The 14,904-nt window shown below is 37.0% G+C and overlaps 1 protein-coding gene across 2 annotated transcripts in view; it reads left to right on the top strand.

The window, feature by feature from the left end:
• Nucleotides 1-14,904, top strand: part of LOC120523294 (Down syndrome cell adhesion molecule homolog) — a 668,946-nt gene that overhangs the window by 375,068 nt on the left and 278,974 nt on the right. For both annotated transcript variants that reach the window (XM_039744497.1, XM_039744498.1), the window contains exon 5: nucleotides 6,144-6,422. In XM_039744497.1, coding sequence (XP_039600431.1) covers nucleotides 6,144-6,422 — 279 coding nt within the window. The remainder of the gene's footprint in view (nucleotides 1-6,143; nucleotides 6,423-14,904) is intronic.

Below are 14,904 nucleotides of genomic sequence, written 5' to 3'. Positions count from 1 at the left end.
AAATGAAAAGCGTTATGTTTGGAGAAAGGAAAACACTGCATTCCAGCATAAGAACCTTATCCCATCTGTGAAACGTGGTGGTGGTAGTATCATGGTTTGGGTCTGTTTTGCTGCATCTGGGCCAGGACGACTTGCCTTCATTGATGGAACAATGAATTTTGAATTATATCAGAGAATTATAAAGGAAAATGTCAGGACATCTGTCCCATGAACTGAATCTCAAGAGAAGGTGGGTCATGAAGCAAGACAACAACCCTAAGCACACAAGTCATTCTACCAAAGAATGGTTAAAGAAGAATAAAGTTAATGTTTTGGAATGGCCAAGTCAAAGTCCTGACCTTAATCCAATCGAAATGTTGTGGAAGGACCTGAAGCGAGCAGTTAATGTGAGGAAACCCACCAACATCCCAGAGTTGAAGCTGTTCTGTATGGAGGAATGGGCTAAAAAAAGTCCTCCAAGCCGGTGTGCAGGAATGATCAAAAGTTACAGGAAATGTTTAGCTGCAGTTATTTCTGCAAAGGGGGGTCACACCAGATGCTGAAAGCAAAGGTTCACCTACTTTTGCCACTCACAAATATGTAATATTTGATCATTTTCCTTAATAAATAAATGACCAATTGTAATATTTTTGTCTCATTTGTTTTACTGGTTTCTCTTTATCTACTTTTAGGACTTGAGTGAAAATCTGATGATGTTTTAAGTCATATTTATGCAGAAATATAGAACATTCTAAAGGGTTCACAAACATTCAAGCACAACTGTATCTAAAAATATGTTTTGAACAGAATTGGGAATACTTAGATTTGAACACTAATAGTAAAAAGAAACAAGTGTGTAAAAAGACAAGACATATAGATCAACACATTTCAACTACTTTTACAAAGGAAAACTGTAGATAATGAGACTGAGGACTGTGACTGTGACTGTTTTGTTCACTCTTTAGTGCTGCATTATTGTACATTTTCTGCACTATGAGTGCACAATATACATTTATTCTTCAGTGAATGGCCCCTTTTAAGGCAGAATAAAACCTACACTGAAACAATTCTCTCAAAACACAAACTTAACTTAAGCCACCAACCATAAAAACTAAAACATAAATGGTCAAAAGTTGATAAAAAAAAACCAGGAAATTAATTGAAAATCAATCTAAAATTACTTTGGATATCAAAAAGAGCAGTTGAACTATATCCAGATTTTCTGCAGACCCCTCTCATTCTGGGGAATGTTAGTGTTCCTGACTCTGACTTGAGAAACTACTGCTCAGTGACAATAGCATATGCATTCATCTATGTTTTGCCATACTGCACTGTGATGATTCTCAGGAATTCTGGAATGACATTAAATCATTTAGCCTGACATTTGTCCCTTTATTTGTTGAAAAAAGATAATGCCTCTAGTCATTAATGCTTATCTCAGGGTCATGTTTTTGGATGATTTGCTTCATAAACACTTGAATGATATTCAATCACAGAAGAGACAATGCATTTTTTCTACATTAGACGAGTCTTCAGGAGAATGTGATGGTATTTGTCTCAAATCTTGAAGTGTTTCTAGGTCCTGAAGCTAGATCAGTGGGGTAAAATATATAAGTAAGTCTATGTCAAAATGAGTTTGTGCCTAACGGAGAAGAAATAGGCTTTATCCTTGCTTTGACAGGGCTTCTTACCTGCTTTTAATTTCTTTTCCCTCTCTTTATTCTATTGTCTTTTTAAAATTATTTTGTAAGTTTTATTTCAAAAATTTGTGTTTTCTTTTCTACAAATGTTGTTGATCACCACTCACTTTTGTTGTAAGTTTACATTTGCATTTCTTGTTTATATTTTTGGTAATGTTTCTTTGTATATATTTTAATATTTTTAATTTGGAGTTGTTTATTATTTGGTTTATCTTCCTCATTTGAGGGACAAATAATTACTTTTGTTTTGTATCTGCTTTCATTTTTGATTCTTTAAACTAATGTGGAACCTTTTTCATTTAAAAATTTGCTTTATTAAGTATACTTTAAAAATGAAAAAAAAAAAACTCTCTAGCTTTTGTGCCATGGTTCCTCTTTCCTTTAAAGTATAGTTTTGGGCTTAACCTTATTTGAAGGATTGGGGTCCTTTTACTGTAATTGTAAGCCCCAAATCACAACAGACAGGGAGATGAAAGGGTTGAGGCAGAAGAATAGTCAGAACTCCATAATCTATATATATAATTCACTAAGGCAAGACAACCATGGAAAGCACGCCGGAAGGGGCGTGGATTCACTAAGCCGCCGACAAGTGAGACACCTATGGCGCACGCAGGAAGGAGCTACGCCCACCAACTCCAAGACCATTGGATACGACAACTCACAGAGCCACGCCCACCAACTCGGACGCGACGACACTGAAAAACCGGCGTCATTTATATTCGTCTGTCGTAGAGGTCACATGCAGCTCCAACCCACGTTGACTGTTAATAGTTCTACACGCCGCATATGGCGATTCTCCTCCACGAGAAACATGCCTCTGTTTGCGAGGGGTATCCCATGGGATCCTTAAAACGTTCCTTTACAACTGAGGTTAAAACAAAATGAAGTGAGCAGTCTTTAAAAAACGAGTTTTCGGTTACGACGCATGACCGCGTGCAGCATGGCAAAGTGTTGTACACGCTACATACAGCAATTCGCGTCCGTGACAAACATGCATCTTCTTAGATACTCCTGCACTTTGTACACATCCCCCTCCCACTGTGCTCGGGTGTCTTGGTGGATTATATATAGAAAGGCAGCCAAAACCACACAGAGCAATGAAAAGTCTACTGTGAGTCACAGGTGCATCTGGACTGTACAAAGACGACACATGAGCAGGCAGTGTATACTGAACGAGAAATCAGCAGACTAGCATGACGGAGGGAGCAGAGTGGATGTCCTTCTCCTCTCCTCCCGTTCCACCCTGAGCGTCGCACGGACAATTGTGTCTTGGTTCGTTCCGTGCATTGGTTAAAACCCAATGAAGGAAGCAGTCTTTAAAAACCAATAAGCCCTGTGCCTCTGTTTCATTACCCTCTCACCTGCTTCACCAATGCAGGCCCCGCAACAGGCGATCCGGCGGCATCATTCCCATGACCCGGGCAGCCAACCGGGTAACCAAAGTCTTTGGGTTCAGGGGGGAGTATGGTTACAAAGCTGAAACTTAAAGGAATTGACGGAAGGGCACCACCAGGTGTGGAGCCTTTCGCTTCATTTAAATCAACACAGGAAACCTCACCCGGCCCGGACACGGACAGGATTGACAGATTGATAGCTCTTTTTCGATTCTGTGGGTGGTGGTGCATGGCAGTTCTTAGTTGGTGGAGCGATTTGGCCGGTTATTTCCGAAAACGAACGAGACTCCCGCCTGCTAAATAGTTACACGACCCAACAGCGGTCGGCGTCCAAATTCTTAGAGGGACAAGTGGCTTTCAGCCACGTGAGATTGAGCATTAACAGGTCTGTGATGCACTTGTATGTCCGGTACTGCACGCGGCTACACTGAATGGATCAACGTGTGTCTACCCGGCGTGGGTAAGCCGTTGAACCCCATTCGTGATGGAGACCATGGCTTCCAATTGTTCCCCACGAACGAGAAATTCCCAGATGCGTGCGGGTCATACGCGCGCACTGATTACGTCCCTGCCCTTTGTAAAGCCCCCCATGGTCGGGTGACTTGGTGGATTATATATAAAAAAAAGCAGCCGGAACCGCAAAGAACAATGAAAAATCAACGTGGAAACCAACTGAGGCGGTGTTTGGAAAATTAACAGTCAACGTGACTCACAGGTGCGTGTGGACTGTACACAGACGAAAGCGACTCAGGTAGGGAGTTGGGGGCGGGCACATAAGCGGGCAGTGCGTACTGAACGAGCGCCGTTCAACCCCGTCCTTCGCTTTGGAAGGAGAAAGCGCGATGGCGCTCCTCCGGTTTTCAGTCACGGCCAATTGTATGTTGGTTCGTAGCGTGCATTGTTGCAAAGTTACATTTCTTGGTGGTTTATTAAATTATGGATTTTTCAAATGTTTATTTTTTCCTCTGTGCTTAAAAATCATTTAAAAAGCGGCCTGATTATGCGGCGCGGGTTGGCTAGTTTACAATAATACAAAGAAAAAAAAAAGCAAAATTAAAAAAAAAAAAAATCATAAAATGAAAGTAGTGGATATGATTTCATAACTACATATCACAATATTTTATACTCACAGATGACTGACAGTGCCATGTAATGTGTGCCACATGACTTTTGGTTGCCACAGAAATAACAATATATCTGTGCCTAAGTAAAAAATGCAAAAAGGGTAGTCTTTCCACTGCTAATTAAAAGTAATATTCAAATTAGTAAAATGAGCAAAAAGTAAACCAAATAAATTGCAGCAAAAACTTCTAGAATATGCAGTAATGGAGAATGCCAGGCAGAGGACAATCATTTTTTTCTCCCAATAGTTAACAATTGTTTTGAATACACATTTAAATACACAGTTAGCAGACATGCTAAGTAATTTTACATCACACTTTAGAAGTTTGCTTTTTCCCCAGACCCGTATTAATCATTTTTGAGGGGCTCAGGGTAGAACTAAGGCCTAATTGGTGCCTATGCTAGGTGTATAATTTATGTTGACTTGAAGAGAAATTATATGAAATAATCAGACCATTTAGATTATATTACACTCATCTAAATTTGTATGCTATAAATGACATCATTGTTTTTAGTCCTGATCTTCTCATTGTGATCAAGTAAAGTTGCAGTAGTTCATAGGGAGCCAACCCAAATTAAGAACAAAGTTAGACTAGATTAAACACAAACCAAATCTAAATGTATTTTCCTTTTTAAATAAATATTTATATAAAATCTTTTACTTTATTAACAAAAATTAAAACATTGCAATGGTGTACTATTCAATCAAACATGTAATAATAACAGATACACCCATTTTCTTCAAAATGAAAAGTAGGAAACCAAAAAGAAAAAAAAAACAGCAAAAAAAAAGATTTTTAAACCCCTCCCAAAAGGAAAAAAAATATATATGAATTTTTATATATGATAAAGCAATTGATAACATAAGAGATTCAATCTCAGGCCCAACATGTTTTGTTGTCCAAGTGTGTATTTTAAAAATACAAGTAAAATCTCCAGTCATTAAAATTATATGAATACTCCTATTAGGAACCAGTGCAAATACATCTTGGATAACTTCTCCAATGTCAACATTAGGTGCATCAGTATATGCTTATCAGAATTTCTTCAAGGTTGAATATGTTCTCAACAATCATGATGAAGCACTTTTCAGGGACAGATCCTACATCTTTGGCCTCTATGGTTTTGTTTTATGTATTAAAATTCCTATACCTCAGGTTTTCTTTATTATAGCTGGAATGAAAGATTTTTGTTAAATCTGGGGTTTGGCAGCCCAAAACACTGCAGTAAAATAATAGATACAATACAAAGTTTTGTTTCCTTCTTTAATCAAGCTTATTTTTAAGCAAACAACATTCATATGTAAATGGAAATGTATTAATTAATTTGTGCATTTTATATATATATTATAAATTATATATATTATAATTGCAAAAGAAAAGAATACTCCATGCTAGATTTTAACTACTGCTGTCTCAAACATTAGGTAGAAGTGGAAACACTTGCACACACACACCGCACCTTGACATGATGTGACACTATATGTCACAAGATAGTATCATTTCTGAATTTTACCACTACTGTACTACAGGATGTTGCTGTTAATTTAGTTGAGAATTTTCAAAACAAATAAGTATCAATAAGTTTAAAAAAAAACAAAAAATTATTTCATACTAGTCACCATTTATTGGGAGATCTTAATGAGATAACTATTTTGTTTCAACTTTTTTGGATTATTGAATGCATTTTGTCCAAAGACTGGATCTTGGAAGGCTTATGCCTTAGTCTATATATTAAATATATTTAATAACACTGGTACTTCTTACTGGGACTCTTCTTGGTAATTGGTGTTGTACTTTGCCAAAATATATTTGAAATAATGACTATTTAACTGTCATATTGAATTTCTTAAATATTTTAGCATTTCAAGTTATGCCATATCTTTTTCCTCTTATTATATACAATGCAACATTTTTTTACAAACAAACATTTTTTTTTTTTTTTTAAGACCCTGTAAATTCAAAGCCAACTATTCTTGATGGATTTGACCATCGTGAAACCATGGCCTCACAAAAGGTGGAACTGCCATGCAAAGCCTCAGGACACCCATCCCCTAAGTATCGTTGGCTAAAGGACAAAATTCCTCTGGAGCCAGACAGTAGGTTTCAACAAACAAACACAGGACTACTGATTGAAAACACACGGCCAACAGACACTGGAAGCTATATGTGTGAAGTGTGGAATCACTATGGGAGCACTGAGCTTGTTGGTCATCTCAACGTAAAACGTAAGTAAAACTGAATTGCCTCCTTGGCTGGTTGTAATACAAAAATGTGTTGACTATGCATATAAAATATAAAAAAAAGTTAAAACTGTTGTTGCTTTTTTTTAAAAAAAATGTGTTGACATTTTATATGCATATGAAATATATAAATATAGTGTACACATATTAATATAAAATAATACAAACAATAAAATGAAAAATATTGTTTATTTTCTGTAACTGCTGAATGCTTGTAAGTATTCATATGTGTTGGGAAGCACAAAGGAAGGAAGTTGCATATGAATTTAACTATTCAACCATTTTACAGCAATTTAGCTAATTTGATATTTGAGAATGACTTGATATAAAAACAATGATTACAATGTATTTTTAATAACGGCATGCATCAGCTTAGTTATTTTCACATCCTTTCATGAGCTGTGATGCACATGCATATTTTTATGTCTATCAGTGGAATAAATAAAGGTAGCACTTCCAATATAAAACAAAATTAGCTGTCCTATTAAGAAATTGTCCATGGAGTGATTGCTATCATCTGAGTTAGCACTAGAACTGCCATACATTTTTAAAGCACTATAACCGCCATGACTACACCAAGTGGCATCCTTATCCTTTTTTTCTCACTAATGCCCATCAGCTTGGCATCCTGATAAAGTATCTCTACTGTCTTACCTCCAAAAGCCACAGATAGCCTAATAAAGGTTGAGTGAACATAAAAATAATTTCTTGGCACACAGAATAAATCATTAGCATATATTTTTACTTTAAATGTTATCATACATTTTTAATCAAAAAAAATATCCAGTGTTGTGCAGCTGTGTGACAGCAAACTGCTTCAGTATTTATCATTGAAAAGCAAAACAATGTCTTTCAATTGGCTGGGCACATATAACTATACCATCCACCCATCCATTATCCAACCCACTATATCCTAACTAGAGGGTCACGGGAGTTTGCTGGTGCCAGTCCCAGCCAGCACAGAGCGCAAGGCAGGAAACAAACCCTGAGCAGGGTGCCAGCCCACCGCAGGGCACACACACACACACACAACCCACACCAAGCACACACTAGGAACAATTTAGAATCACCAATGCACCTAACCTGCATGTCTTTGGACTGTGGGAGGAAATCCATACAGACATGGGGTGAACATGCAACCTCTACGCAGGGAGGACCTGGGAAGCCAACCCGGGTCTCCTAACTGCGAGGCAGCAGCACTACTACTACATATAACTATACATGAAGTAGAAATAATTTTTTTATTTTGACACTTCATAATTTGTTTTATTGTTTGTGCATTCTTCAATTTTGTACTACTTTGTTCTACCAGGAGCATGAATGGCATGAAATGATGCTGTGACTCAAGCAACTTCTGAAAGTTTCTTTCCAAGTGCAGAAAACCACTTAAGTATTTCATCGTAAAAAACAAAATGAAGCTTTTCAGTCGGCTGAAAGCATAAAGTATTATATTAAATCAAAATGATGTTTGAACTCGGTGATCAAACAACTGGAGCACTTCCGGGTGAACTATAAAAGGAACCAGCGACCACCACTCAGGGGCTAGAGTCGGGTTGAAGAGGACAAGGTTGCCTGGGAAGAGTCGTGGTTCCAGAGAGTTGTGCTTAATACTTGGGGCTGTGTTGTGTCTGTGGGTATGGGGAAGGCGTAGCCCACAGACGAAGAACAATAAACAGTTTATTTATTTTACATATGCCTCCTGTGTCCAATCTGTGTCGGGTTAGGTGCTATATAGCCTCTTTCTTAAAATAGGTAAATGGTAGGCAGCATGATGGACTGTGTATAATACTGTCCGCATCACCTCTCTGCTATCATTTTTGCAGTCATACCAGCTCATGCACCAAAAATGGGTGCACAATATGAACTTTTGTTTTGTTGTGTGTGATTCTCTCCTTTGCCTCTGCGCTTTATCAGTGCCTGTCTTATTATTTTTTGTGGTCTTTCACAGCGGGCTGGCAGCTCCCATCTCATTTTGTTTACAGTTCAAATACAGAGGAGATTGGTCTTTTGGACAAGCAGCTTATTTGCCATGCAGAGTAATGTGAAAAAATATTTTCAGCAGAGACTTTTTTCACATTGCATGTGAAACCCTATGAGTTGCATTACCAGTCACTCTGTTTCCCTAGCAATCAAGTTTGCTATTTCATCAAACAGGGAATCTATATATATATATATATATATATATATATATATGCTACTCTGTGTGTGTGTGTGTGTGTGTGTGTGTGTGTGTGTGTATATAAATATAGTTTTACTGTCAAATAATGCAAAGAGTATGCAACACGTGTTTCACCCTAATTCTGGGTTCATCAGGCGTACACAACCTCAGACGTCAATTCCCGAAAGGGGGTTCAGTGATGAGCCCAGAATTAGGGTGAAACACGTGTCGCGTACTCTTTGTATTATTTGACAGTAAAACTATTTCAACCATTGTATGATCTGATTCTCGCAACTGAAAGAGGGCACCGTTGTGGATGTTAGCCGACTTGCTGACCAACCACAAGCGTTACCTGGTAGGTAACCACCCATACAATCAGATTGTGATTCAGACTATGAATGCCATGAATATATATATATATATATATATACAGTGCATCCGGAAAGTATTCACAGTGCATCACTTTTTCCACATTTTGTTATGTTACAGCCTTATTTTAAAATGGATTAAATCCATTTTTTTCCTCAGAATTCTACACACAACACCCCATAATGACAACATGAAAAAAGTTTACTTGAGGTTTTTGCAAATTTATTAAAAATAAAAAAATTGAGAAAGTACATGTACATAAGTATTCACAGCCTTTGCCATGAAGCTCAACATTGAGCTCAGGTGCATCCTGTTTCCCCTGATCATCCTTGAGATGTTTCTGCAACTTAATTGGAGTCCACCTGTGGTAAATTCAGTTGATTGGACATGATTTGGAAAGGCTCACACCTGTCTATATAAGGTCCCACAGTTGACAGTTCATGTCAGAGCACAAACCAAGCATGAAGTCAAAGGAATTGTCTGTATACCTCTGAGACAGGATTGTCTCGAGGCACAAATTTGGGGAAGGTTACAGAAAAATTTCTGCTGCTTTGAAGGTCCCAATGAGCACAGTGGCCTCCATCATCTGTAAGTGGAAGAAGTTCGAAACCACCAGGAATCTTCCTAGAGCTGGCCGGCCATCTAAACTGAGCGATCAGGGGAGAAGGGCCTTAGTCAGGGAGGTGACCAAGAACCCGATGATCGTTCTGTCAGAGCTCCAGAGGTCCTCTGTGGAGAGCGTAGAACCTTCCAGAAGGACAACCATCTCTGCAGCAATCCACCAATCAGGCCTGTATGGTACAGTGGCCAGATGGAAGCCACTCCTTCGTAAAAGGCACATGGCAGCCCACCTGGAGTTTTCCAAAAGGCACCTGAAGGACTCTCAGACCATGAGAAACAAAATTCTCTGGTCTGATGAGACACAGATTGAACGTCACGTTTGGAGGAAACCAAGCACCGCTCATCACCAGGCATATACCATCCCTACAGTGAAGCATGGTGGTGGCAGCATCATGCTGTGGGGATGTTTTTCACCGGCAGGAACTGGGAGACTTGTCAGGATAAAGGAAAAGATGACTGCAGCAATGTACAGAGACATCCTGGATGAAAACCTGCTCCAGAGCGCTCTTGATCTCAGACTGGGGCGAAGGTTCATCTTTCAGCAGGACAACGACCCTAAGCACACAGCCAAGATATCAAAGGAGTGGCTTCAGGACAACTCTGTGAATGTCCTTGAGTGGCCCAGCCTGAGCCCAGGCTTGAATCCAATTGAACATCTCTGGAGAGATCTTAAAATGGCTGTGCACCGACGCTTCCCATCCAACCTGATCGAGCTTGAGAGGTGCTGCAAAGAGGAATGGGTGAAACTGGCCAAGGATAGGTGTGCCAAGCTTGTGGCATCACATTCAAAAAGACTTGAGGCTGTAATTGCTACCAAAGGTGCATCAACAAAGTATTAAGCAAAGGCTGTGAATACTTATGTACATGTGATTTCTCAGTTTTTTTATTTTTAATAAATTTGCAAAAACCTCAAGTAAAATTTTTTTACGTTGTCTTTATGGGGTGTTGTGTGTAGAATTCTGAGTAAAAAAATGAATTTAATCCATTTTGGAATAAGGCTGTAACATAACAAAATGTGGAAAAAGTGATGCATTGTGTGTATATATATATATATATATATATATATATATATATATATATATATATATATATATATATATATATACAGTATATACAGTATATATATAAAATCCTAAGCCTAAAAGTGCAACAGTAATGTTTTTATGTCACGGGTTATTTTAAAACCAACATATATATTGTGGCGCTCTGGGTAAATAATAACAGGAGCACTCGCAGCTGTCAGGGCCTCTTCAGTTTTATTTTAGTTAAATTGGTCCTATAAAAAATAATGGGGCAATCTCGTTGACTCTGGAAATCCCCTCACTTCCAGCACACACCAGGAACCCCACTCCCACACAAAAACAAGAAAACACCCCCCCCACAAGATGTGTCCGCCCCTCTCAATTAGAAACCTCCCCTTCCAGTCCTCCCTTTCCCTCAGACAAGGCTGGAAATCATTGCCTGCATGTTACAATATGTTTGGGATCATTCTTTTCAGAATTTATCGAACTTTAATGTGATGTTGTTAGATTTTCAGATTCTTATTTAGTTTTTAAATTATAAACTAAAAAATATCAAGAACTCGTATTTTGTGAGACAGGAGCAGAGAATGTCAGAGAGAGAGAGAGAAAAGTAAACAGTCAAAAATCAATAGGGCTTTTGGGCTTTTATGTATGCGAAGCACTGCAATAAAGCCGCAATGAAGGGATCAATGTGAAGGTAGTCTTTCAGCATTTTTTAGGAGCGTCCGCATCTTCTAAGCAAACAGCCTCTGTGTAAACAGTCCCTCTGCTCACACCCCCTCCATCAGGAGCAGCGAATGTCAGAGAGAGTGAGAGAGACAGAGAAAAGCGAACAATCAAAATACAATACGGGCTGTTAGAGCTTTTAAGTGTGCGAAGCACCGCACGGGAAGCATATCGTATATCATTGAGGAGTTTTATTTAATATGTAATACGTGCTCTGATTGGGTAGCTTCTCAGCCATCCGCCAATAGCGTCCCTTGTATGAAATCAACTGGGCAAATAAACTGAGGAAGCATGTACCATAAATTAAAAGACCCATTGTCCGCAGAAATCTGCGAACCAGTGAAAAATCTGTGATATATATTTAAATATGCGTACATTTAAAATCTGCAGTGGAGTGAAGCTGCGAAAGTTGAAGCGTGATATAGTGAGGGATCACTGTATACACACACATACATCCACATATATACATATATAAAGTACTAGCAAAATACCAGCAGATGGCAGAGAAGTGTGTTAAAGAAGTTATGAAAAGAAAAGCAAACATTTTAAAAATAACGTAAGATGATTGTTAATGTAATTGTTTTGTCATTGATATTGAGTGTTGTTGTCATATCTATCTATTTATATCTATATCTATATATATATATATATATATATATATATATATATATATATATATATATATATATATATATCTCTATATATATATATATATATATATATATATATATATATATATATATATATATATCTATATATATATATATCTGTGTGTATATATATATATATATATATATATATAGCAAAATACCTGTGATTGGCAGCAGAGAAGCAAAAGAAAAGGAAACATTTTAATAATAACGTAACATGATTGACAATGTAATTGTTTTGTCATTGTCATGAATGTTGCTGGCATATATATATATATATATATATATATATATATATATATATATATATATATATATATATATATATATACACATATACACACATACATATATATACATACTGTATATACACATATACATATCTACATATATACTGTATATACACATATATATACAAATCTACATATATATATCCACATATATATATATTAGGTGGGACTCGATTAAAAAATTAATCCAATTAATTAGAGGCTGTGTAAGAATTAATCTTGATTAATCGTATGTAATCGACACGTAAATTTGCCCCAAATCGCAAATGTTTTTTTTTAATTTAAAAGTGTTTTAGTGGGGACAGAATCAAATAATAGACATGTACATGAATATTGTAAACTGAAGCTGTTTTAATTTCTGAAAAAAAAGCCTTTAAACTGCATTTGAATTCAAAACAGAAACAAAAATATCATCCCTGGTTAAAATTGGGCAGACTTAAAAATAAAGTGGTAGTTTAAGTACTTTAAGTAGATTTTCAGAATAGTATTGTCTTTAAATAATAATAACCAAAATTTCAACATAAAGTACAGTTTTTCTTCTTAAAAAAATAAGTCAGAAATATAAAAGGTAATTTGACCAACTTAATCTTTAAACTCTGAGTAACCTTAGCCAAAATTATTTTGTACATTAGGCTAAAACAGTGTGATCATTGAACATTTTGTAAGTATATGTATTTAGAATTACTAACGGTCACGGAAGTCCAATGATCCCCAGTAAGAGCCACAAAGTCTGCTTTCTGTAATGCATCTAATTTTGCTTGCTTTTCAGTGTGCACAAAACCATGCTTTTATCAAGGCTTCGCTCGGGAAGTCGAAATGATCAGTCGTAGGAACGCGCTTTATTCCGACTCTAACATTTTTGTAGCTGTGATGTGTGCATCAGTGTAATGGATGTACCAGGAAATCATGCATTGACAAAAGTTCCCTTTTGCTTGGAATTGAAAGTGTGATTAAATGCGTTATTTTTTAACGCGTTATGGAGGACATGCATCGAAGCTTCTCAGCTGTGCTTGTGCTAATAAAGGGAAACATTTTAAAAATAACGTAACATGATTCTGCGTTAACCGAATATTTTTTCATACGCCCCAAACCAAGGAGATGCGAAGGTAAAATGAATCGGTAGCGCGTACATACTCAGTGCATCCCTCTGGGGAATCGAACCTCGAATGTCGGCATTAGAGGCTTAAGACTCTACAATTAGCCACAGCGTGTGGCTTGTCTATGCGAGAGTATGTACTGTAGATCGGGGTATATATATACATTTAAATATATACCCGCGTATCGCAGTGGAGAAGTAGAAGTTATGAAAAAGAAAAGGGAACATTTTAAAAATAACGTAACATGACTGTCAATATACAGTATTTGTTTTGTGAGTGTTACTTATGGAGGAATATTTCGGACAAAATGAAATAAATAAATAAATGCGTAAATAAATAAAAGCACTGTGAAATGTGAGCATAAATAAATAAATGTGTCATGAAATGAGAGCCTTAATAAATAAATATGTCAAGAAATGAGAGCATAAATAAATAAATGTGTCACGAAATATGTTTTTCGTTGCTTATTTATTTATTTCATTTTGTCCGTAACATTCCTGCAAACCGTCATGAAATAAAACTGTCACTTTCACTCGTCAAAGGTGAGAGGGTGGGCTCTAACACGCCCTCTAGTTTACTGATTGGTGATTGATAGCACAAGAATTAATTAGAAAAATGCTTACTACTGCCGATGAAATGGATTCTACCGAAGATATTACGTATTTCAGAGAGAGAATTGAAGATTTATCGGAAGAAATTACAATGTTGGCGGCCCTTTTAGAACTGAGTATTTGACCCTTGTTTTACGAGTATAAAGTCAGTTGCATATTCGCAGCTACTTTTTCAAACAACTCTACAGCTCTGATCAGTGGTAAAGATGTTCAGTTCAAAATATTAGTTGGAGCTGCTTTGGGCATTGCATTTCAAAGTACCTAAACTAATACAGCCGTTGCTGCTTACTGTATATCAAACTGGCTCATTCGCCTTGTGATCGTCTTCTCCGATACACCATATAGATCTGCAATCTGTCGTACTTTTAAACCGCATAACAGAAGGTGTTCTATTGACTTAGCCCGAATGTCAAAGGATGGACGTCCAGAGCAGGGAACTGTGTCACCTGAACTGGAGTGTAGTAAAGTCCGTTCCACCTGTTCTTCGATAATTTCAAAAATAGTTTCATCTACATCAGAGTCTAAAAGGGCCGCCAACATTGTAATTTCTTCCGATAAATCTTCAATTCTCTCTCTGAAATACGTAATATCTTCGGTAGAATCCATTTCATCGGCAGTAGTAAGCATTTTTCTAATTAATTCTTGTGCTATCGATTCACCAATCAGTAACTAGAGGGCGTGTTAGAGCCCGCCCTCTCTGACCTTTGACGAGTGAAAGTGACAGTTTTATTTCAAGCCGTATTTCATGATGGTTTGCAGGAATGTTACGGACAAAATGAAATAAATAAATAACCAACGAAAAACATATTTCGTGACACATTTATTTATTTATGCTCTCATTTCATGACATATTTATTTATTAAGGCACTCATTTCATGACACATTTATTTATTTATGCTCACATTTCACAGTACTTTTATTTA

Source organism: Polypterus senegalus, chromosome 2 (genome assembly GCF_016835505.1).
Source record: "Polypterus senegalus isolate Bchr_013 chromosome 2, ASM1683550v1, whole genome shotgun sequence".
NCBI lineage: Eukaryota > Metazoa > Chordata > Cladistia > Polypteriformes > Polypteridae > Polypterus > Polypterus senegalus.
The sequence above is the reverse complement of the archived record's forward strand: the minus strand, read 5'-3'. Positions and strand labels throughout refer to the sequence as shown.